The sequence below is a fragment of the Nyctereutes procyonoides genome, unplaced genomic scaffold (genome assembly GCF_905146905.1).
Source record: "Nyctereutes procyonoides isolate TBG_1078 unplaced genomic scaffold, NYPRO_anot_genome, whole genome shotgun sequence".
Classification (NCBI taxonomy): Eukaryota; Metazoa; Chordata; class Mammalia; order Carnivora; family Canidae; genus Nyctereutes; species Nyctereutes procyonoides.
The window spans coordinates 2923621-2948535 of NW_026575043.1; the positions used below are offsets into that span (position 1 = coordinate 2923621).

The 24915-nt window shown below is 43.2% G+C and overlaps 1 protein-coding gene across 3 annotated transcripts in view; it reads right to left on the reverse strand.

Annotated features, from left to right (window-relative positions):
* CARMIL1 (capping protein regulator and myosin 1 linker 1) overlaps positions 1-24915 on the reverse strand; it is a 325852-nt gene that overhangs the window by 184937 nt on the left and 116000 nt on the right. For all 3 annotated transcript variants that reach the window (XM_055322435.1, XM_055322434.1, XM_055322433.1), the window contains exons 3-5: positions 17935-17985; positions 13317-13376; positions 3929-4050 (exon numbers count right to left, since the gene is read on the reverse strand). In XM_055322435.1, coding sequence (XP_055178410.1) covers positions 3929-4050; positions 13317-13376; positions 17935-17985 — 233 coding nt within the window. The remainder of the gene's footprint in view (positions 1-3928; positions 4051-13316; positions 13377-17934; positions 17986-24915) is intronic.

Sequence of the window (24915 nt, forward strand, 5' to 3'; positions counted from 1 at the left end):
TACCAAGGACTAGGGATTTAAAATGAATAAAAATGCAGACTTCGCTCGAGTAGCTCCTGGCCTAGAAGGAAGCTCAAGTATGTGGTATGCATTCTGTGTCCCTCTTACCTTCTCAAGGATAGTGTGGATTTACTACCACCATTTCCAGCAACAATCTCTTGTGCTCACTCGCTCACTCTCTCTCTCTCTCTCTCTTTCTCTCTCTTTTACTGGAGCACTCCCCTCATTATAGCCATGCGCTTTAGTATCTCCCATTCTGAATGCAAACAAAAACTCCCTGTAATTCCTCCTACCTCTTTAGCTACCTCCCATTTATCAGTTCCCCTTGGTAGCTAAATGTCTCTAAGAAGTTTCCCACACGTACACATCTACTTCCTCCCTTCGGAGTTCATCCCACAAGCAAGATGGCCCGCCTCTCCCCACCAGAACCCTGGGACTGCTCCAGTCAAAGCCACCAGTGCCTTCACCACGGCCAGTTCACCAGCAGCCCTCTTCTCTCAGCTCATTTGACACCCAATCATTCTGCAGTCATCACTCCCTGCTTCAGAAATTCTCCCAGGCCCTGGTCTCCCACTGGAATCCTGTCCCGACACTCTCTTCGTGGTTCTTCCTCTTTCACTTGTCCTCACTGACAAGACACTTTCTCTTCTAGGTGCATATCTCTCTCTGGATGATCTAAAAACAGTCGTGCATGCAAGACTCTCTACACTAATGATTCCCACACTGGCTATGTCTCCAGACCTAGACCTTTCCCCTAGAAAGCTAGGAGTCATCCTTGGTCCTGCTGTCACCCACATACCAAATCCATGAGTCAGTCCCTGTACCTACAATAACTCTTCTATCTTCCACCTCCCTTATCTCTAACGTCACTGCCCTACTCCTAGCCATAGCCATCACTCCCCTAGATCATGGCCTATGTTCTAACCAGCTCCCCGCTCCTGCTCTTCCCCTTCCCACTTCCCTCTCTCTCTAGCAGCAAAAATAAATGCTATAAACCATGTAAGGGATCATGTCACATCCCTACTTGCATGTGACAGTGGCTTCCTAGTGAGCCAGCACTAAACTACAAACTCTTCCCCATGAGGATCTATGTACACTGACCAGCACCTATGCTTCCAGCCTCATCTCATGCCAGTTATCCCCTCCCACCTGCATTCTGCTCATTCCCAGACTCCAGCCACCAGGTTCTCTCTCAGTTCCTCAAAGACACCAACCCTAGGCAGGCGAGACAGCATGAACAGGTCTGAGAAAGAAAGGCTGTCTGCCCTCTTCAGTTCAGGCTCTTTGTCTTCCAGGGGGAGTTGTTCAAGGTATCACGGCCACATGGAGACCCCTGCAGACAGGATTTTATTCTTTCTATTAGTCCTGTATGGACAATCATTGTAAACATTTACTCAAATTTACACTTACTTTATTAATGCAACTTCCCGGTGTAAATTCCACATTTCCCAGGGCCCCAACACTTAGCACCCTGCCATCTGCAGCAGAAACTCAATAAACACCCACTGACTGTGTAAGTGTGCAAAGAAACAATTGTAACACAACATGATAGGTGCTAGCAAAGGAAGTGATCACAAAGCTTTATGGACACATGAATAAAGAAACTCTTTAGAGATCTGGGCTATGTCGTTTGGAGGGGGAGTCTGTCTAGATTAATAATGTGTATGAAAGCACCAAACACAGGCCGGACCATGGGGCCAGACGTCAGTGGTCTGCTACACCAGGCTACATGGCATAGAAGCTACTGGATAATTCTGGTGACTGCGAAGAAAACCAGTTGTGAGGAGGAGGACTGAAGACAGAGACATTGGCAGGACAGTGTGGCCCTGGGACAGTGAGAGCCTCTGAACCAAGGCAGTGGAAGCGACAAGCCAGATGAGTACCAGACCAGGAGATACGCATGAAAGGAGTTTGGCAATTAATGACGTGTGTGAGTTAAGGACAAGAGACTATGTAAATGACAAGCCACTAACTGAGACAGAATGTCAAATCCAGATAGGCTTGGAGGTAAAGCTGCTAAGTTTACAGGCCACATCCTGTGTGAGGTGCTGCTGGGGTCATCCCTATGCAACGCAGCCAGTGACAGAAGTGAAGATGAGGCTCACATCTTACATGGAGGTCACGGACTTAGAAACTCGCCTATATGTAGCGGTGGCTTCCCTGGAAACAGAGCTCATTATGTCATGCTTGATTAATACTTGCTGCCTAAACCTTCTAACAAGACGTTAAATGGAGAAGAGTGAAAACATCATCCTTAGACAATTTTCTCTGAGAAGGAAAAATAGTAGAATCCAAACCCAGAACACAACTGACAATTCCCTCAAAATGCCTAGAATATTAGGCAAATAAAACTGCACTTTAAAGAAAGCAGTTCTTTAAATATTTCTCTGAGGATCATATAAGCCCTGGATAAATAGGCTGTGGTTAATAATGTGCTTATCTCATCAGTGTTAACTCAGAATGAGAGGAAGTGTGCTCTAAGGAGACTCTCATGCAATGTCACACGACTAACATCATTGAGGGAGAATGAGCTGTAGTGACTGCTAACTCATGATCACCCCAGATAGTTCTCTGGTGGCTCTAAGGATGTTGAGTATTTCCCCCTCGCTGCCACTCATCACTCCTCACTTCATCCCACACCCTTGCCCACCTGCACCTCTCCTGCACAGACACGAGAGTGGGTGTGGCCAGATAGATGCCCCAACAGCTTGCCTTTAAGGGACTTCATACCTAGACATTCCAGCCAGGCAGGAAGGAGGGGCAGCCCCCGCTCATCTCTTCCATGCCATGGGAATGAGGCCAGGGGATGCTCTAATCCCTGAGCAACCAGCTCGCCAGAGACTCAGAGGAGCAAAGGGAGCCCAAGGCTGCAGAGAGGAGGAAGGCCTGGGTGAACAGCCAGAAAGCATGGGCCGCCCTCCATGCTAGCATATGGCAAAAAAAAAAAAAAAAAAAAGAGAGAGTCCAGGGCAGAGCTGTTAGAAGAAACTAGCAGGTCTCAGAAAGCCCGAGACCAGATGGAAGTTACTACGTCCAATGAGCCACCTACAGGCACCCAAGGCTTGAAAGACACAGGCTAGGTTTTCCTGCTTTGCCTCTTACTTTATAGGCGGAGCATCAGAGTAACATGTTCCATGAAGGGCAAGTCTCCAAAATTTCCCTGCCGCTCTCACCAAGCAAGGCACACAGTTAAGCATCATCCACGTGTCTCTGTGAGGCTTCATGGCCTCCTTGCACAGGGTGAGTAGCAGGGAAAGGAATTTTTATGATCTCTGTACCATCTCCTTCCAGCAGGAAGGTATCTTCACTCTGGACTATTAATTTAGGGAGCTTTTGGACATAAGGATCCTTCTGCTTTTTTACCTCATCCAATCCAACCCCCCCCTTCCAACAACTCAACACGTTCCCTAAGGACAAACTGTCACCCAAGCACATAATCCTAATGAAAGGCGCTTAACAAAAGAAAAACATGAGGGCAGGCACAGTGACAATTTACTAATATTCCTAACACATGTTTCAGAAAACTCAGAGGAAAAAAAAAAAGGAAAATGAAGCCTGGCATTCTTCATGAATGCTAGACCTGAGCCCCTTGGTACTCCCCTACCAGCCATAAGAAGTCACACGAGGGTACACCCCAAGTTCTGTCACAAAGGTTTCAGTGTCATGAGTAGAGTCTAAAGGATGGCCAAACCCTTCATGGCTCAAGTCTTGAAAGTAGAGAATGAGGCAGAGCCCCATGGAGAATCTCAGATTTAAACCACAAAGACCCAAGGGAGGGTTTGCTATTGAACGTTGAAGCGAAGATGGAAGCATGAGCGAGGCCCTGAGGGAAGGGGCTATTGGAAGGTATATTCACATTCACCAGCCTGAGGAGGAAGTTCTCTGCTTTCCTCACCCTTCCTCCCCGACACAACCCCCCAGCACTCACACTGGGGAGAGGCCGGGAAATATCCTCCGCAGACAGGTGCCAATGTGAGCCAGCACTTCGCTCACATCCTCGGGCGACGCCATCTTCATGGAGATGCTGTACTTCTCAGTTTCGACCACCATCTGCAAGAACCGAGTTGGACACTGCTTAATAATCAGTCCAATTCCTTGAATCTTTGGTTTTACATTGTGTAAATGATATATATATATGTATATACGTATGTGTATATGTATCTGTATATATATATATATGAATATATATATTTTCACATTCATGCTGACCTATACCGATACAATACCAGCTTTTTAAGGACCACTTCCTTAAAACCGTACTCTCAGTTAAGACCTGAGGAACTGTTTGGGTAGAGGGTGGAACAGTTGTCAGAAACATCCAGAAACTGGAACAAGTGTTTCCAAAAGCAAAATTCAAATAGACTCCCCCTCCTCCTGTGTGAGGGAGACAGGATATTCACATTCACACAGGATCTCTCCTTTTACCAAGATTTTGTCTGGAGACACGGTCTTATCAAGTCTCTTATATATCCCTACTCTCCAGAGTTAGTAAGTATACCCCCTTCAGTGAGTAGCTGAGGGCAATCTCATCATCACTGTTTTGGTTTTTTTTTTTTTTTTTTTTGGACAAGACCCCTTTTTTTAAAAAACAAGACCCCTTATGAGATGTTTAAATGAACTATTAAAACCTTTTGCCTGGCAACAAAAGAAAAATAAAATGCTTATAAACATTTCAACTCCTCTAAAAAGAGAGAATTCTTGGAAAGGATTATCTGACAGGAACAAGGTCATAATGTTCAGGGCTAGACAAAGAATCATTCCAGTTGGCACCTGGGTGACTCAGTGATTGAGCATCTGCCTTTGGCTCAGGTCATGATCCTCCCAGGGTCCTGGGGTAGAGTCCCACATCGGGTTCCCCATAGGGAGCCTGATTCTCTCTCTACCTATGTCTCTGCCACTCTTTTAAAATAAATAAATAAATAATAATAAATAAATAAATAAATAAATAAATAATCATTCTAATTAACTGCTGAGAAATGTCCAAAGCTTACCACCAAAAAAGTTGACACAGAGGTCACAAAGCTAGTGTCAACTAGCTGCATGTCAACATATAGTTGAAAATATGTATAGGTCAACCTGAAAAAGGGGCAGGTCGCAAAGCACAACAGGTTGTTTATTCAAATAAAAAGAATCAACTCCACTTTAAAAAAAAAATGCTGTTATCTTGGATCTCAAAAATATTCATGCCAAATGCAATCCCCTTGGATTTTCACTGCATCAAAAGAACCTCCCATGTTTACTTCCTGCTTGTATTTAACTTGTACAAAAATATGAAGGGGGCACACTACACTTAATGTGCAGCTTGCCAATTGGATTAACGAAGTGGTTTTTAGCTTTGTTTTAGGCTGTCCTAAAATTAGCTACATTAAAAATAATCATCTGTCTTCCAAAGTGTTTACATTAAAAGGAGAAGTAATGAGGGGCACCTAGGTGGCTCAGTCGGTGAAGCGTCTGCCCTCGGCCCAGGTCATGATCCTGGGGTCCTGGGATGGGACATCGGGCTCCCTGCTCCGGGGGAACCTGCTTCTCCCTGTCCCTCTGCTATTCCCTCTGCTCATACTCGCTTTTTCTCAATAAATAAAAAAATCTTTAAAAAGGGGAGGGGGAGTAACACAATTTGTCAAAATGAAGAGACCAGAAAAGACTTACATGATCTGAGACCTTAAAACATTACTTTCCCGCAGCACCCCAAAGGGATCTCTGACTACACACCACCTCTGCACCAGTAGGTTGGCTCTCCATATTTAAAAAAAAAAAAAAAAAAAGAAAGAAAGAAAAGAAATTTTATCCTTTCATGCATTGGTCTTCTAGAAGGTGGCCCAGGGAATATTTGTCCCCAAAAAGGCAGCAAGCATTGCTGTACCTGGAGGTAATTTACTGTTAAACCCCAGGATACCTCAAGGAAGTATCTTGAGCAAATTAAAGCTGCTCTCTGCCATTGGGCTCAGATATTCTGTGGTTCTGTGGGCTCATATCTGTGCCTATACATGTTTTAAAAAGCCAGAGACTTGGGACGCCTAGGTGGCTCAGTGGTTGAGCATCTGTCTTTGGCTTAGGTCATGATTCCAGGGTCCTAGGATCAAGTCCCATGTTGGGCTCCCCCTGGAGAGCCTGCTTCTCCCTCTGCCTGTGTCTCTGCCTCTCTGTCTCTCATGAATAAATAAATAAAATCTTAAAACAAACATACAAAAAGCCAAGACTTTGGGATGCAGCCTTTGTGTCTGTGCCCCACACCCTGCCACCAACATTCTCCCCGAGGGTAATTACATCTTTCACTGCATGGCCCCTTCTCCGTTCTTCACGTCTGGTGAATCCATCCAGTTCACAGTTTGGGGGTGAGTAATCAGTAATTAGCTTATTCAAATTCTGCTTCATCTTAACACCTAATCATCCTTAATTGCTCAGGACTGAATAGAATGCCAGGGAAGAAAAGAAGGTGGCAGGTGAGGGGAAGAAATGAGACCTTCAAATTTACCCTGACATGACAGCAGCACATAGCCCTGCAGAATATGTCAGCACCTTAGGCTAATGTAAAGATTGCCGCTGAGTGATAGAGGTGACACTAACAGAGAAAATCATTTCAGCAGGACAAAGAGACCCCTCTGTCCCTCCTATTTCAGTGGGAAAAATCAAATGTTTGCAGCAAATCTGGCGTACACGTCTAGAGCAGAACAGAATCCACCACCTCCAGTACACGTTTAAAATAGTAATCAGCAACAGAGTACTGGTATGTTATTTAAGATTCAAGTTTCCAACCACACTCTGTCTCCTTTTTTAAGGTAGAACAACCTGGCTACACTCTTAGGCACTTTTAAATAAATGCCAGCCAACTGACTGGTAAAGCGTTCTTCATTCTTCTAGCAGACACAGCCATGGGTGGTTGCCCAAAATCATCCTCTGACATAGCAAACCTCATCATTAAAAAAAAAAAAAAAAATCAATCACAGGTGTTTCAGTTGTACAAGAAATAGTCTGAAAATTCTATAAAACTATATACATGTTGGTCTCAGTGTATTGACCATGAATAGGCAATAGTTTCAATAGAATCTGGACTCCAGAAAATACGACGGCAATGAGATGTGGAAAATAAGATAAAGGTCTCCCACATTCCCACAAGGAAGAAGAACAGAGCGGTAGTGAATGTCACATTTTCACCAACTCAGTAACACACACGCCCCTCTCGCTCATACACAAGGAAATGTGAATGCCCTGGGCATTTGATCTGAATTGACAAAGCTAGAATTAAACAGTGATAAAAAGTGAATCAATCCCAGAAAACATTACAAAAGAAGGAAAAAAGAAAAAAAAGGGGAACGCCTGGGTAGCTCAGTGGATGAGCGTCTGCCTTCGGCTTCGGTCATGATCCCAGGATCCTGGGATTGAATACCACATCGGGTTCCCCGCAGGGAGCCTGCTCCTCCCACTGCCTATGTCTCTGCCTCTCTCTCTATGTGTCTCATGAATAAATAAATTTAAAATCTTAATTAAAAAAAAAAAAGGAAAAGTATGTCCCAATCCAGGGTGGATTGTGAGTGCCACAGGCAGACAGACACTATCATCTGTATGATTTCACATTAGAGAACACTGGAGAAACCAGGCCTCAAATTTTCTGAGGTTACACAGGTTACTATTTCTCAACCTCTGGGATACAAGAGAATCAATTGAGTCCTAACGGCTGTGTGTGTGCGGAGGGGGGTGTGACTGGGAGGGAGGACTGCTGGAGGTATTGGTTTCTGAACAGCACCACAGACATTTCTGAAACACGAGGCTATGAGTGCCCAGCATCACAGGCCCCTCTGTGGAAACAGCACCACTGCCCCTCTGTACTTTCTTCTCCAAGATCCATACTCCGCCAAAGCGATGCTACAGAGCTCCTCCTCCAGTACACACCAGAACAGCTCCACGGGCCTGAGGTGAACTACTTTCGACCACGTTAGTGCCTCTGAATGCCAGAAAGACTGAAGGGACAGGACTGTAGTGTCCCTAGACTGGACCAATGCCAGCAGCCATGCGGAGAAATGAGTCCTGCTATATCAACATCTTTTCTCATAATTAAATCCTAGAGTCAAACCACACTTTGAAAATAACCTTGGCATTAACATTTCAGTGGTGCCCTTCTGCTCGAGCACAACCCCAACATCACCAACATAAACATGCCTGAATTAAGACCATCAAGAAGGCCCTGGTTATGTCATCATTCATGAATAATCATTCACTCCTGCATATGTCTGCCATTTGGGCAAACATATGGTGCTGTAATTTTTCTTCCAAACTCCAGTTTCTAAAGAATGCTAAACACACAGGATAAAACATTGCTCTCAGATGAACTCTGGAAAAGTTCCAAGGATTTGTATGTAATCTCAATCAACATAAAGTGACAATTCTGACAATTTCTTTTAAGAATGTTGTCAACAGACTACACGCACAGGCCTGTGCACACACAAACATTTTCTTCATAGTTTTAAACATGAAAACAAAAAGTAGAATGAAGGAAACAATAAGCATCAGAGTAAGAATAAAGGAAATTGGAAACAAAAAAAGCAATAAAATCAAGAGAAAAATCAACAAAACCAAAAGCAAGTTCTTTCAGATCAACAGAATTGATAAAACTCTAATGAGATTGGTATGTGGGACGGAAGGGAGAAGCAGGGAGAAAAGAGCCAAATGATCAATAATAGGAATAATGTTCTATAGGTATTTAAAGCATAACAAGGGTATACAATGAACAACTGTATATCAGTAAATTTGACAACTGAGATGAAATGCGTAAATTTCCTACAAGACACAAACTACCACAGCTCACTCAAGAAGAAACACTTAAATGGATCCGTATGTATTAAAGAAATCATATTTGTAGTTAAAAACCTCCCCAAAGAAAAAACCCCAGGCTGTGATGACATCAATGGTCAATTAAACCAAAGATTCAAAGAATTGGTTTACCCAAATTTTTCTAAAAAATTGAAAAAGAAGGACAAATTCTATGAGTCCATGATCACTTTAATACAGAAAGTAACAAAACTTTTTTTTTTTTAAGAGAAAACTACAGCCAGTACCTGTCATTAACATAGATGCAAAGGTTCTACATAAAATTTAAATAGAATCCAACAAAATACAAAATGGATGGTACATCGTGACCAAGTAGGGTTAATCCCAGGAATGAAAGGTTGGATTAAAATCTGAAAGTCAATCAATATAATTCACCTCATTAACAAACTATAAGAAGAAAAACACACAATAACAGAGAAAAAGAGAAAAAAACATGACAAAACACAACACTAATTCCTGATAAAAACTCACAGCCAATGTGAAATTGAAGAGAAACTCCTCAACCAGATAAAGGGCATCAATGAAGAACCTAGAGCTAAAAAAAAAAAAAAAAAGGGGGGGGGGGATCCCTGGGTGGCGCAGTGGTTTAGCGCCTGCCTTTGGCCCAGGGCGCGATCCTGGAGACCCGGGATCGAATCCCACGTCGGGTTCTCGGTGCATGGAGCCTGCTTCTCCCTCTGCCTATGTCTCTGCCTCTCTTTCTCTCTCTGTGTAACTATCATAAATAAATAAAAAAATAAAAAATAAAAAAATAAAAAAAAGAACCTAGAGCTAATACCACACTTCGTGGAAAAAGAATGGCACTTTCCCTCCTAGGTCAGGTGGAGAACAAGGAGGTCTCTTGTCAGCCCTTCTACTCAGCACTGACCTGGAGGCATTAGCCGGGGCAGTTGTCAGGGGCTGAGATTTTATTTTACCTTGCCTAGAAGTAAGTTAGCCTGTTGCTGTTTTGTAAATGCTGGCAGGACACAGGAGACTCCTGGTCAGACAGAAAGATTATTCATAGCACAGCAAAGTGCAAGAGCACCATGTGTGCACAGACCACACCCCATCGCCCCAAAGCCTCACAGGGTGACACAGAGGGCTCAGAGAGATGCCTGCACTCTCAGTAGGCTGCTTACAGGAAAGGACCTGCTGAACTTGAATAATCTGTTTTCACAATAAACGGTAAGCAAGTCCGCTCTTTGTTCATAAGGGAAACACACCATCATCTCACATGGATGCTCATGGCAAACACAACCCTGATGAGCAGCCTGGGTACAGAGCAGTCACAGCATGAATTCTTGGCATACCCAGCAAAACACGCAGGAACGTGAGACACCCAACAGCAATAAGACAAGAAAAAGAAATAAAAGGTATTAATACTGGAAAAAAAGAAGTGAAATTGTCTTTATTCACACACAACACAATTGCCTATGCAGAAAATGATGAAATCCATTTTTAAAACCTACAAGAGGGATCCCTGGGTGGCGCAGCGGTTTGGCGCCTGCCCTTGGCCCAGGGCGCGATCCTGGAGACCCGGGATCGAGTCCCATGTCGGGCTCCCGGTGCATGGAGCCTGCTTCTCCCTCTGCCTGTGTCTCTGCCTCTCTCTCTCTGTGACTATCATAAATAAATAAAAAATTAAAAAAAAATAAAAATAATAAAACCTACAAGAACTATTACTCTAGGTGAGCACAAGAAGTTGTCAGGATACAAGATCAATACACAAAAGTCTACTGTAGGTCTACTTACCATCAAGACACAATTAGGAACTGGAATTTAAAACAATACCATTTACAATAGCATCAAAAATTACATAATACTTCAAAATAAATCTGACAAACGATGTGTAATACTGAAATGTGTACACTGAAAGCTACAAAACACTGATGAGAGAAATTAAAGACCTAAATATGTGTAGAAATAGTTTTCTTGGATAAGGGATGCCATACTGTTAAGATGTTAATTCTTCTCAAATTGATTTATAGACTCAATATAATACCAATCAAAATCTCAAGAGCCTTTTCTGTACAAATTGAGCTGAGTCTAAGCTCATATGGAATTGTAAAGAACCCAGAATCACTAAACAACTCTGAAAAGGAAGAACAAAGTTGGAAGACTAACACTATGTGATTTCAAGTCTTACTCTAAAGCTAAGCTGTCATAATCAAGACAGTAGTAGTGGCATAAAAACAGACAAACAGATCACAGAGACAGGATTCAGTCCAGAAATGGACCAACACACAGATGAACAACTGATCTCTAACAAAAATGAAAGCCAGTTCAATGCAGAAACAACAGTCTTTCAAACAGGTGGATATCCTACACATATGCAAAAAAAAAAAAAAAAGAAAAAAGAAAAAACAAACCTCAAAAAAAAGAAAAGAAAACCCATGGATCCATATTGCTTTATATACAGAAACTACTTCAAAGTTGATCACAGGGCAGCCCTGGTGGCACAGAGGTTTAGCGCCGCCTTCAGCCCAGGGCATGATCCTGGAGACCCTGGATCAAGTCCCACATCAGGCTCTCTGCATGGTGCCTGCTTCTCCCTCTGCCTGTGTCTCTGCCTCTCTCTCTCTCTCTCTCTCTCTCTCTCTCTCTCTGTGTGTGTGTGTGTGTCTCTATGAATAAATAAATAAAAAATCTTAAAAAAAAAAACAAAGTTGATCACAGACCTAAATGTATAATGTAAAGTTCTAAGACTTCCAAAAGACATAGAACATTCTGTGACTTCGAGTTGAGCAAAGATTTATTCAATATGACAAAAGTACAATCCATTAAAAAATTGACAAATTGGATGTCATCAAAACTTAAAACTTGTGCCTTTGAAAAATGCTGCAAAGAAAATGAAATGACAGGCTGCAGACTGAGAAAAAAATTATGTATAAATTGTCTATCTGATAAGAGATTTGTATTCAGAATATATAAAGGACTCTTAATAACAAAACAAGTCAACTTAAAAAAAATGGCAAAACATTTTAACCAACACTTGAACAAAGGAGACAGATGATGGCAGTCAAGCAGATAAAAAGATACTCAATATCTTTAGCCATTAGAAAAATGCAAATTAAAACTACAATGAGAAAGCATCGCATAGTTTCCAGAATGGCTACATTTAAACACACACTGACCACGTTGGTGTCAGGAAGATGTGAAGGAACGTTCTGGAACCCTCATCCACTGTTTGTTAGTGGCAACATCAAATGATACAATTGCTTTGGAAAACAGTTTAGCAGCTTCTGAAAAAGCTAAACATGTACCTACCATAAAATTCAGCCATTCCATTCCGAGGTACCCACCCACAAGAAATGAAAGCCTACGTCCAATCAAAGATTTGTACATAAATGTTCACAGCAGCTTTGCTTATCTTGGCCAACAATGTAAATAACCCAACAGTCCCTTAAGAGGTAAATGGATAAAGCTGAGATATAGCCATACAATGGGACGTAATGGGACATAAACAGAACACAGCAGAACACAATGGAACACAACTCAACAAAAAAAAGTAACTATTGAGACAAGCAACAAAATAAATCAATGAATTCCCAAATAATTATACTGATGGAAAGAACGTAGGTGATAAAGAGTACACACACACACTGTATGATTCCACTCATACAAAGTTTTAGAAAATCCAAACTAATCTCTAGCTGCAGAGAGCAGATGCCTGCAGATGAGGAGGAGCAGGAGGGAGTGTCTGCTGGGGGATATGAGGACACCATGGAGTGACAAATAAATTCAGTATCTTGATTGTGGTAATGGTATGGGTACACATATGTCAAAACTTAATCAAATTGTACACTTCAGTTTGCTGCATATTACTTACTATAGCTCCATAAAGCTGTTTTTAAAAATCTACATTTTAAGGGCATCTGGGTGGCCCAGTCGGGTAAGTGTCCAACTCTCAATTTCATCTCAGGTCATGATCTCAGGGTCATGAGATGAAGCCCTACATGGGGCCCTGCCTCAAGCCTGGCATCAGGTTCTGTGCTCAATGGGGAGTCTGCTTGAGATTCTCTCTCCCCCCACCCCACCCCTCCCCACCGTGCACGCTCTCTAAAATAATAAAAATCTTTTAAAATTTTAAAATAAATAAAAATCAACATTTTATTAACATCCCAAAATTTCATGTATCACTATATTCCCAGAAAGACACAGATATGCTATGTAATAGCTATGAGATTTTAACACAAAACTCTGTTGTACAAAATCTCTAAGGAACAGTACTCTCACGTTTACACCACTACCACATAGGAGCTAATTAGTTCTTCTCAGACTGAGTTACGGAGAATGTGTTTTCTTTATGAGAAAACATCCCCAGCCCCTACCCACCCAGGCCCCTGTTCAGTCTCTCATTCAGAAACTTTCATCTCCCCTAATCCTGTTTTTCTACATTATTTCAAGAGAATTTCAACAGTGAAACCAAAATAGGGGTTTCTCAGTTTCAGAAACTCAAAGGTTAGGACTCTGGCTATGACACACAGGCAGGTGTTGTTGGCACCCACCTGAGCTGACTTGCTGCAGATGACGCCATGAATCTCCAAGTAGCTGAAGGTTAACTCGAGCTGCAATTGAAATAGAGATCTGTAATGAATAAGAGTTGTAAAACCTATAATTCAAGGTAAAAATGCTACAACTAGAAAGAATCTGAGAGCAGAACAAGATACTAGGCATCTTCGGAAGGCAGGCTGGTTTAACATTTCCATTTGTGCATTAAGATATGACCTAGATTTATCATCTTTCAGAAAAAAGTATTCTTTGTTTTACTAAAGGGTTGAAAGGAAGCTACAAGTCTGACTTTTTTACATTTTATCCAGGTACAAACTCAACGGAAAGCTCTTGTATGTCTGCTCTAGTATTTATTCATTGAATGTATAAAGTGAGCCATTTAAATATACTTTTTTCTCCTATTTCAAAATTTTGCTTCAGAATGTCCCATCAAGATAAAGACAATGATGGTTTTGCCTTCTTTCTAAACCCTTTACCTCTTTGTGTTATACTCTGGCTACTTATGGAAGTCATCATTCCCTCTTTATCCATCATAAAAATGCATATTTTGAATGGATTTCAAAAAACATAATATGTAGGAATTTTAAAACTGTGGTTAAATGCAACACAGTTAAGTAAAAATCTTATCTGTGTGTGCAGATAAATGGTTTACTTCCTTCCTATTTTAATCATAAACGATCCTTTCTCTCTTCTCTGGTAATCAGCAATTTTTTTTCTTCAAAATATCTCCAGTCCCACACTTGTCCTATTTTTCCTGGACAATAGCCACTAATCTTTCCCCTGGTTTTGTGGTCTTTCATCTGACTACAGCAACCAATCACAGAGCACCAAAAGAGGGGACTGAGTTAGATCAGTTTATTTGACCCCTTCATCCTCAGACTAGAAAAGTGAAGGAAAAGCACCCAACCGGAAGCAAACTCAGAGACCCTTAGTTTTGGCTCCTGGGTGCTATGCTTGTAACCCTATACATTTGGTAAGATGAACCGCCGAACTGAGAACCCCCTGAATCTCCAGTTAAATATCTTGATGTATAGTGCTGAGGACCGGAGGAAGAAAAGCTATTCATTCTTCACTTAGTCAATCTACAGACATGTATGGAAGGATTGTAACTCGTGCAGGATGGTAACTGGAGAGAATGACACATCTCGTCCTCCAAGAGTCAAACGCGGCACTGGAGGCACATTTTAAACATCCTATTCAAGGAGAAGTCTTCTTACCTATCATTATCAATATTCTTGCTTATCTGGGTTTTGAAAAGTCATCTCAAGCAGGGAATTATTTTCTACAAGGTATACATATCTGCCTTCAGTCAGTTTAAATTAAAACCCAGAAGCATTGTTTCACTTGCTAGCTTTTGATATAGTGACCAAGTTTCTTTTTTCAGTAAAGCCCACTGGCCAGCTCTGCAATGGCATTTCCTCTGCGGAATCATACCCAGAAATGTAGGGCACCCAATGACCAGTTCAAGTCTCTCTAAAATGGAGAGGGGGGGCGCCTGGGTGGCTCTGTCAGTTGAGCGCCCAAGTCTTGATTTTGGCTTGGGTCATGATCTCAGGGTTGCAGGATAGAGCCCTGCATTGGGCTCCATGCTCAGCAGGGAGGCTGATTGTGATTCCCTCCTTCCCCCTCACCCCCTCACTCTGCTCTCTCCCAAATAAATAAATAAATCTTTTAAAATAATAATAAATAAAAATGAAGAACTTTAAGACACTTACAAAGGAATTTGAGGGCATCATTTGGCTGAATTATTATGCTCCCTCTCACCCTAGTCCCTAATCCTTAACAAGACAGTAATTTTTTTCAAATAATTCACCTTTATCAATATTCAGTATTTCATAGACACTCTCTCCTTCTGCAGCCTATTTCACTGCTATGGGAAATACCTAATTAAATAAATTTACTATTGTAAGCATAACTGCTAGAATAGGTTTGGAAGCAAACGATGGAGCCTTGGTGGGCATCTCATTCAACTGGTGGGAGCAGGTGTGAACAGGTACCGGCTCTCACAGTTCAGCAGCTATGAAATTGCAGCTGGCATCCGTAGGCCCCATCAGATGGCACGGACAGTCTTGATCAATTTGGCCGAGCGAGGTTAGTTGGAGGTCAATTAAGATGCTTCTGCAGCACCTTGGGGCTGTCACTGGGAGAAGCAGTGTCAGGGAGCCAGGCAAACACGGAGTCGTTTAGCAGGGCTCTGAGGAAGAACTTCAAGTTTATCAAGCAAAGAAGGGGCAAAAAGGAAATCTAGGCAGAAGATTAAGAATTTGCAAAGCTACAGCGGCATCAAAAGAACCAGGAATGGGCAGAAGCTCGAAGTAGAGCCAGCAGGATGGGCAATCCAGAAGCAAGGACAAGCTGTGTCTGTGACTTGCTGTGCAAACCAGAGATATTAGTGGCTGGTTAGATATAAGGAAGGAATTAACCCAGACTATCAATAGCTCCCCACTGCTCTCCCACTCATCCCGTCTCTATGCACCCCCAGGCAATAAGCAAATGTACAGATGACTGTGTGACCGTCCTGCAGGAATGTCTTCCCCCCACCCCCGTCACACACCTTTCTGACCTGTTTCTCTCCCCCACAGCCTCTCCACACACCCCTGTTCCCCAAAGTATGGTGCTCTTTCATACCACTAAACTTTGACCAGCAGAAGACCCTCTCATCTGGTTGATGTGGAGCGATCCTTCAACCCAGCTCTGCAGGTCCACCTCGGATCTGATAATTACCCATTCCCACTTCCAAAGCAGAGCTGGGGCCTTCTGGGGTGACAGCAAAGTTCTATTTCCTCATCTGGGTGTGACTGTGGAGATTGTTCTGTGGTTCATCATGGAGATATACATTTCTATTTTGTACATGTGACTGCATATATGATACATTTAACAACAGGAAGACAAAAGATGTTTAATCAACCCCCAAAGAAAAGAGAAGAAATCTATGCCATAATCAGTACCTATTATACAGTAATGTTCTGAATATAATTATATCCCTAGAAAATTAATGTCACTGACATAGGTTTTGCTTCTCAGCCAAAGTGTACCGTAGCACATGAAAATCAGCCTTGGCTAAGGGGGAGACCTGAACACAGATCACTTTGGAAGAAAAACTGCTTTGCTCAATTTGTGATGCTGACAATATCAGAAATCAGAACCAATATCCTGGCTACCCTAGCCAGGCCAACGTGGAGCACAATGTACATCACAGAACAAAGCCAGACCTTCACTCAGGGCAGAGCAAGGGAGGGGGGTATGGAAGCAGCCAGCAGAAGAGAGGCCGATGACTTCCCAGGAAGTAATACACCTTTCTGCGGCAGAACTTTTTTAATTAAGGTAAACGTGTTACTCAGGGGCCTTCTACTCAATAGGCTACTTGACTATTTCTCAAGCTCATAAAATTTCCTTCTGCAATTAATTTTTCACCATGGGATAATGGTTCATTCACTTCCTTATAGCCTTCAGGTGTCTTAATATATGGGTAACAGCCCAATACCATTCACATAACAACTGATTTCATTTATAACAAAGTAGAAATGGAGAAACCGGGGACACCTGAGTGGCTCAGTGGTTGAGCATCTGCCTTAGGCTCAGAGTATGATCCCAGGGTCCTAGGATCAAGCTCCACATTCCTGCAGGGAGCCCGCTTCTCCCTCTGCCTGTGTGTCTGCCTCTCTCTGTGTGTCTCTCATGAATAAATAAAATCAAGGAAGGGGTATCCCTGGGTGGCTCAGCAGTTTAGCACCTGCCTTTGGCCCAGGGCGTGATCCTGGGTTCCTGGGATCATGTCCCACATCAAGCTCCCTGCATGGAGCCTGCTTCTCCTTCTGCCTGTGTCTCTGCCTCTCTCTCTCTCTCTCTCTCTCTTTCTCTCTCTCTCTCTCATGAATAAATAAATAAATAAAATCTTAAAAAAAAAATCAAGGAAGGGAGGGAGGAAGAGGGGGAGGGAGAGAGGGAGAGAGGGAGAGAGGGAGGGAGGGAGGGAGGGAAGGAGGGTGACTCACTTTACATTTCCAAAAGGGGGCAGGGACCAGTGGTCATTCCTGGTGGAAACTTCCTAAAATTTAGCATTTGTATAATCAGAAAGAAAAAAGGCAGCAGCCACTGTCAGCCCTGGACTAGCAAACAGTGGATCGGTATCTTGGCAAAATTAAATAGCTCATTTAAAGAACAAAGTGGTGTCATGATATTTTTCACAGGCAACCCCAGCATACACACAGAGTGGCTGAGGTGCTCCGCTACCGGGAATGAACCCTTCACAGTGATGAAGATTATTTCCCACATGTCAAGGCCTTAGAAAAATCTGCTGCTACTGGATGGAAAGAAGTAAGAGTTAGACCTGAGGAATGTGTAAACCATGCCCCGGGTGAGAGATAGAAATGACTGGAATCACAAGCCTCAGGGATAAGAGCACAAAACACTTCACCCTTTCTTGCGGGATGCTTTTACACAAGAAGAGGAGAAAGGATAGAGTAAAAATTATTCATCATCACAATGCTGAGGGGCTTTCTGAGGAGAGGGAAGGAAAATACTGTGCACTAAGAGCACCCTGGAAACAGCCTAAATGGTGAAGTCTCCATCACTGAGGAGAGTGTGTGCGTGTTGCAGGAAATGAGCACTTACCTTGGTAGGGATCCGTGCTGTTACAAGGAAGGCTCGGCATGAAGTGAGCACCTGCAGGACAGAAAAGCAGCATCAGTACAAGTATCACCAGTACAAGTACAGGACCAGTAGGCTTTGGTGTCACCTACAGGACTGTGTGACACTGAAGCATCAAGAGGCCATGGGGCTTGGTTCCTGGCATGAAAGAACAGTAAGTGACCTGGGACAGCTTGTCAGCCCTAAGGAACTAGTTTAACTTAAGAGTCACTATACGAAGGTCCACGCTGAACAAATCACTTGTAAAATCTCAAGACAAAGGGCACCTGGGCAGCTCAGTGGTTGAGCACCTGCCTTTGGCTCAGGTCGTGATCCCAGGGCCCTCCCTGCAGGGAGCTTGCTTCTCCCTCTGCCTTTGTCTCTGCCTCTCTCTGTGTGTCTCTCATGAATAAATAAATTACATGGTTTTTTTTTTTTAAATAAATAAATAAATAAATAATAAAAAGAAGATACTAAGGCACACAGAGAGGATGTAACTTGCCCAGGTGACCAGCAAGCAGGTGGCAGACCTGAGATTTGAACCTGGGGTGGTCTGGGTCCAGGGACTGCTTCTAATGCCTTATACTGCCTCTCAAATCTCCAGAACCCACTTCCTTAATAGCCCACGCACACATATCACAGACGAGTCACAGTACTTTAAAGCCAGAAAGAAATAAACAGGTATAAGTATCATCGACAGGATGAGGGATGTTTGAGGAACATAAGGAAAAGAACGAGTCCCTACTGGTTCTGTCTCTCTCTGTCTCTGTCTTCTATCTGCCTGCCTGATTCTATCTGTGAATCCCTCACTCTGTGTGTGTCTCTCCCCACCTGCTCCCCCTCTTCCACTCCTGCCCCGCTGGGGCTGCCACTGCCCCGGCCATGCTCCCAACTTCCCACTCCCATCTGTCCTCTGACACACTCCCCGACATCCACTCTGCCCTCATTTCCCCGAGCTTGCCCTAGGCAAATCACTTGAGAGTCTGTATCGTATTTATGCCTATCACAAAGCAGTAGACACCAACCCCAGAGGAAATACTGAATTCTGGACGAATATTTCATCTGTAACACAGTCACAGAGAAACTTGAACAAAACACGAAATAAAAATGACAAGGCGCCTTTGACATGGTTAAACAATGAGCACATGGGTAATTAAGTGATTACAAGGTCCCCTGTGTGAATCTAATTAATAAGTCTTAGAAAAGAATCTCAAACAAGCACCCAAACAACTGACATGCAGCAGCAAGCACCAGTACAAGGCACAGGGTGGCCTTCTGGCCCTTTCTATGTGGTGTGCTCTGGGGAATCAAGTTTTCCACAGGCAGCCACAGCTTCAGATGACAGACCAGCCCTCTCCTGATCAGTCACCACATGGGGTGCCACTAATGGGGTATTAACTGGGTCAGTACATTTTTTAAAGGGGAGGATAAAAAGCCCAGAATGTTCATATGGATTCACCTTTTGAATAAAGAGCAATCTATCTCTTGACTCCATATAGACATTCTAAGGATCACTTCTGCTTTCACTCAGGCAACGACAAAGTTTGCAATCTGTGGTCCTGCGTGCCAACTCCCTTTCTTTAAAAATATTTTTTAAGTACACAGTGTCCTCCAGAAGTTGTACAAAGCGTCCTTCTGGAATTTGGACAACGGCCAAAAGAATCTGTTTGAAAAGAGCCACATCCATGAGGGAGCCCAGGCTTTGGAGGAAGAAGCTTTGTGCAGGCTGGTGGTGCACATGTCTGGTGCTCATCTACTGTCCCCAGAGGCATGAGGACTGGTCTTAGATAGTTTGGGAGGGGATGGGGTGGAGTGGGTGAAATATTCCAAAGCTGAGCAGCCTTTTCCAAGATGATGCCCACTTGTGAGATCAACAGTGAAGGGATATTCTGAAGCAAGAGTGAAAAGTTACAGTTCCAAGAACTGTGCCTCTTGCTCCATTAATGCAAACTAGGCCAATAAATGGGGCTATGCTCATGCTGGTAATTTCAAAGCACTTAGTCTCCTAGCTTTCCTGTTCTGCTCCAAGACTGCCCTGGGATCTGTGATCTTGGGAGGTCTTAAAGTGCATACATATGGCATCTAGCAGGTGAGTGGCAATGACACAGGAAAACTTCTGCGATATATCCTGCTAATAAGCGCCACTTTGAGGCTGGGGATAACAAGCATCTTGCTTGCAGGGTCACCAAATCCTCCCATTTGCCCAGGATATTTTTAGCCCTAGCACTGAGAAACCTGTGTCCCGGAAATCCAGGACTCTTGCTCAGCCTCCTTGCATGGGTTTTGTGGCAGATTGAAATTCTGGTTCTGCCACTCTCTTAGCTGTTTAATGCTGACAGAGTTAGTGAACTTCCCGATGCCTCAGTTTGCTCATCTATCTGTAAAACAAGAAGAATATTCCTCTGCAGGACTAATGCCGTTATAAGTAAGATACAAATGTAGATAAAGCCCTAGCCCAGCACCCAGGAGGTCTTTGCCAAAAACCAGCTCTTCTAGCATTATAACTGAGGTGGTAGCATCTTAAATTTAGATTCTCAAATTAAGATTAAGTAGCTACGCTTACTGGATGTTTAAATAATAGTTTGGGACAACAAAACAAAACAAGCAACAAACCCCACCAAGATTCTGGGACAATCTCTAGGCTGAAATTTTCTGTTCAACATATTTGCTTGCAAAGTTAAAAAAAAAAAAAGTGGGGAGGGTGGAGGGCAACAGAAGAAATATCTGTGCTTAATCAAGCAAATTTAGTCACCCAGGGCTAGCTATAACTTCCCTCCCACCTCCTGGGGAGACCCATTCTTCCACAAAGGTCTTAGCATGCAAACCACATTTTCAACCCCTGTAATGAATTTCCTCTCCCTTTCATTGAAATTCAGGCAGCAGCCTTGCTCCCTCTGAGGCTTCTCTACTCAACTTTTTACTTCAAAATTTCACTTGGAAACATTTATAAAAATCCCCCCTACCGCTAAGACTCACAGCTTAGCAGAGAAGCCTAAATTTTCTTATGGAAATGATATATAATGAGGCTGGCTATGGAGCCCTCTCACTGCACACTTATTAAAAACTGAAATAAATACCTGTTTCACCCTCTTTAATAACTCCATTGCCTAAAGCCTATCATCGCGCTATCATCGCAAAGGTAATCCATAAATTTATGCCACCTAAATCCACATTCTCTCATGCAGATTACCAAGTATGCCTTTCCTTTAAAATTGGGCTCTAAAGATGGCAAACATTCAAAAAAGGGTCTTATACACCCAAAGTGCTCTCTAATTTGCAAGCAAACTCAATGATGCATGCCATTTAATGCATACCCTCTTCCAGACTCACAGATACAAGGAAATCATGGACAAGACCTCTTTAATCCAAGACACATGCTCCCAGGAGAAAGCAGGGCAGGTGGCGAAGGTCATTATCACTGCCATGGAGTTATGAGCGACAGATGCCCAGAGCCTTGTTGTGCAAGATCACCCAGAAAGTTGAAAGAGAATCAATGTCTCCTGACCTTAAGCCTCCTAACATCCCACTGTACACAGCCATGATGACCATCACCCTCTCTAACTAAAGCAGGAGGACACTTCACCCAAAAGGAATGCAAACAATACATCATTTTCATGCAATTTCTGGCCCCCAGTCCCTTATAAAACTGGATCACCATATCCCCGAGTATCTGTCTCCCTCTGTCATTAATAGATGTGCCCTAACAAGGCAGTCTGGTCTAGCACAGTATCTGAAAAATTACAGCCTATGGGCCAAATCCAGTGCCCCACCTGTTTTCATAAATAAAGTTTTATTGGGATATGGCCACACCATATATGTGACGTCTTGTCTTTGGCTGCTTCCACACTACAAAGGCAGAGTTGAAGCAACGTTAGTTTTTAGGGCATATGAAGCCTCAAATACTGACTATCTGGTCTCATAAAGAAAAAGTTGGCCAACTCCTAGTCTAGTGGTTTAGAAGGAAAAACTCTGGAGTCAGGTTGTCCACATGTCAATTCAATCTGCCACCTGTGTGACTTGGGAAGATAACTTAACCTTCTCTGTGAATTGAATTCTCTGTGGTCCAGTTTCTTCTGTAAAATGGGAACAATAATTGTACCTATGCCCATGGAGCTGGCAGGATTAAACAGTTCATTGTACATTGTACATGTACATGTAGAAGAGTGCTGGCAGGTGAAAGAGCTACAAGGGTGTGATTATTTGTATATCTCAATATTATAATAAAACCATATATGCCCATAACAGCATTGAATTAAGAAGAGAGTTACCCAGATTTACCCTGGGGTTTGTCTCAACCTAGCTGAGTGACCTTATGGAACAAATCACCATCTTTGTAGACCTAAACGTACCCGAAACCAGAATAAGGGCATTGGAAGAGATCCATGTCACCTTCCTACACTGGGGGTCTACTGTGGGGTTCCCCACATTCTGGGATCCTGCTCCTCTTTGGTTTGTGTGGACAGCTGGGAATGAATGGCAAGTCCCTAGTAAATATCTGCTGAGAGGAATTAATTCCGTCTTGGGGCCCTACTCCCTGGCATGACAGATGCTCCCTTGACAGGAGAGCAACAAAGTCAGGGGAGTTCTGTTTTCATTCTCTAACACCTGTGCAAATCCATTTCTTTTTTTCACCTGGTTATTTACGCCACTGTGCAGAAACGGAGTGTTTACACACACCTTGTCAGACACAATCACTTCGTTCCCTCTGCAGCCCCATTACTACAAGTTGTAGGGCATTATCAAAGCGTGAAAAAAGACAAACATACTTAACGTTTCTCCACAGATGAACATGTAGCTACTTCAAAACAGCAAATCTCCTTAATCACTCCATATCAGATCTTCTCTTCAAAGCACCAGCTGACACAAAACTCTGGATCATGCCACATGGATTCTATTATAATGACACATTCTGCAAGGCAGAATGATTCCTGGAAAGGGGCCACCCCTAAGCTCCAAATAAGATGAGTCTGGTACCCAGCTCCAGCCCCTCAAGGTACAGGTGGGCTCCAGTCAGGCCCTCAGGTGTGGAAAATTTCTGTCCGGAGCTCTCAGCCCTGGGTGGGCTGTGAACTGGGACCTTCCAGGCCTGCCCACTTGGGATGGGATTAGTTATCACTGTCCTGTTTATGTGCTAAATGAATTCACCAACAGGAGAGTCACAGACATGCAACGAGGACAAAAAACATACAACATGGAGGGAAGGGTCAGATTAACTCAATAAATTAACAAAACTTCTGCTTCCCCAACACAAGACGAGTCAGTCTCTTCTTGAATGGGAGAGTTACTAGAACCCAATTCTACCTAAAAATCACATAGCTGGGATCCCCAGGTGGCTCAGCGGTTTAGTGCCTGCATTCAGCCCAGGGTGTGATCCTGGAGACCCAGGATCAAGTCCCACATCAGGCTCCCTGCATGGGGCCTGCTTCTCCCTCTGCCTGTATCTCTGCCTCTCTCTCTCTCTCTCTCTCTCTCTGTGTGTGTGTGTGTGTGTGTGTGTGTGTGTGTGTCTGTCATGAATAAATAAATAAAATCTTTAAAAAAAAATCACAGAGCTTAGGGGGAACCTGGGGAAAAATGTATCCAATTCATTTATTTTACAGATGAGGAAACAGACCAGGAAGGGTTGAATGATTGGTCAGCATTCATTAGATGCTTTGTTTCAAGCAAGAGAATTTTAAACACAATTTAAAAAGGGGGGGGAGCTCGTTCTCATATTCCAAACAAAACAATACAAAACACACACACACACACACACACACACACACACACAAAGAACCATCCTGAGCTCAAGAAGAGCAGAAACCCCATCTACTCTCCAGATTCGAGAAGCAAGAAGGAATAGAGAGGCCCATCGGGCTGCTCCTATCGGATGGATGGACTCCAGTCACTTTTCATCCATCCTCTCAAGATTCAAACTTCAGCAGTGAGAACTGCCTGTTCCAGGCATGGCGTCCAACACAGACCACAGAGAACCACTTGAAAGAAAAGACAAATGACCATTATGGCGTAGTGACAAAGAGCACTGGCTCCAGATGCAGAGAGCCGGAGTGTGAACTCCACTAGACCACTTACTACCAGCTGTGCGACCTTGGGCAGGTTACTTAGCCTCTCTGTGCCCTGGTCTCCTCATCTGTAAAAGCCTAGAAACAATATCACCTACCCAGACACTCTATGTGAGGTACTCAGAACAAGACGTGGCACAGAAAGGAGTCCAATAAAGAGGTGTCCTTGGACAAGTTTATCATAATAATGACAGATAACAACTGGCTATACGGCAGAGTTGGGACAAGAAGTTAGTTTCACTGTCTTTTACCAGAATCCTATGGTGTAGTCCCCTCCCAACCTGCACCATTTCACTTTATCAGCCCATGTTTCCCAGCCTTATGAACTAACCTTTCAAGCCAAGGAGACACAGAAGTCACTTCCTTCTTTTTCTTTTGTTATATTAGCATTGTCATCAAGTTTTAAAAGTATAATTTTCTTTCCTCCTCATGGAACAAATTTATGAAATATTTTTCCACTTTGCAAAAGTCTGGTGGCACAGGGTAGAGGGCACTGATTTGGATTTGATGCTGCTACATAAATAATCAGATACTCTTCATGAAATTCAGAGATACAAAATTAGGAGAGAAAGAAAAGAGGACTGGGAGTGATAGTGGTACCATGAAATCCAGGTACGCACATAATTTTTATTTTTATTTTAGAGAGCACACACACAAATGGAGGGATGGGGCAGAAGGAGAGGCAGAGAGAAGCTCTTAAGCAGGTTTCACACCCAGCACAGGGCCCATCGCAGGGCCCGATCTCATGATCCAGAGATCATGACCTGAGCTGAAATCAAGAGTCCAATGCTTAACTGGACTGAATTCCCCGGGCACCCCTGCAGAGAATTCTCAAATTGAGGACTGCAGCCCATTGGCGAGTGGTTCAATCATCAGTAGAGTTAACAAGTATCTTAATAAAATG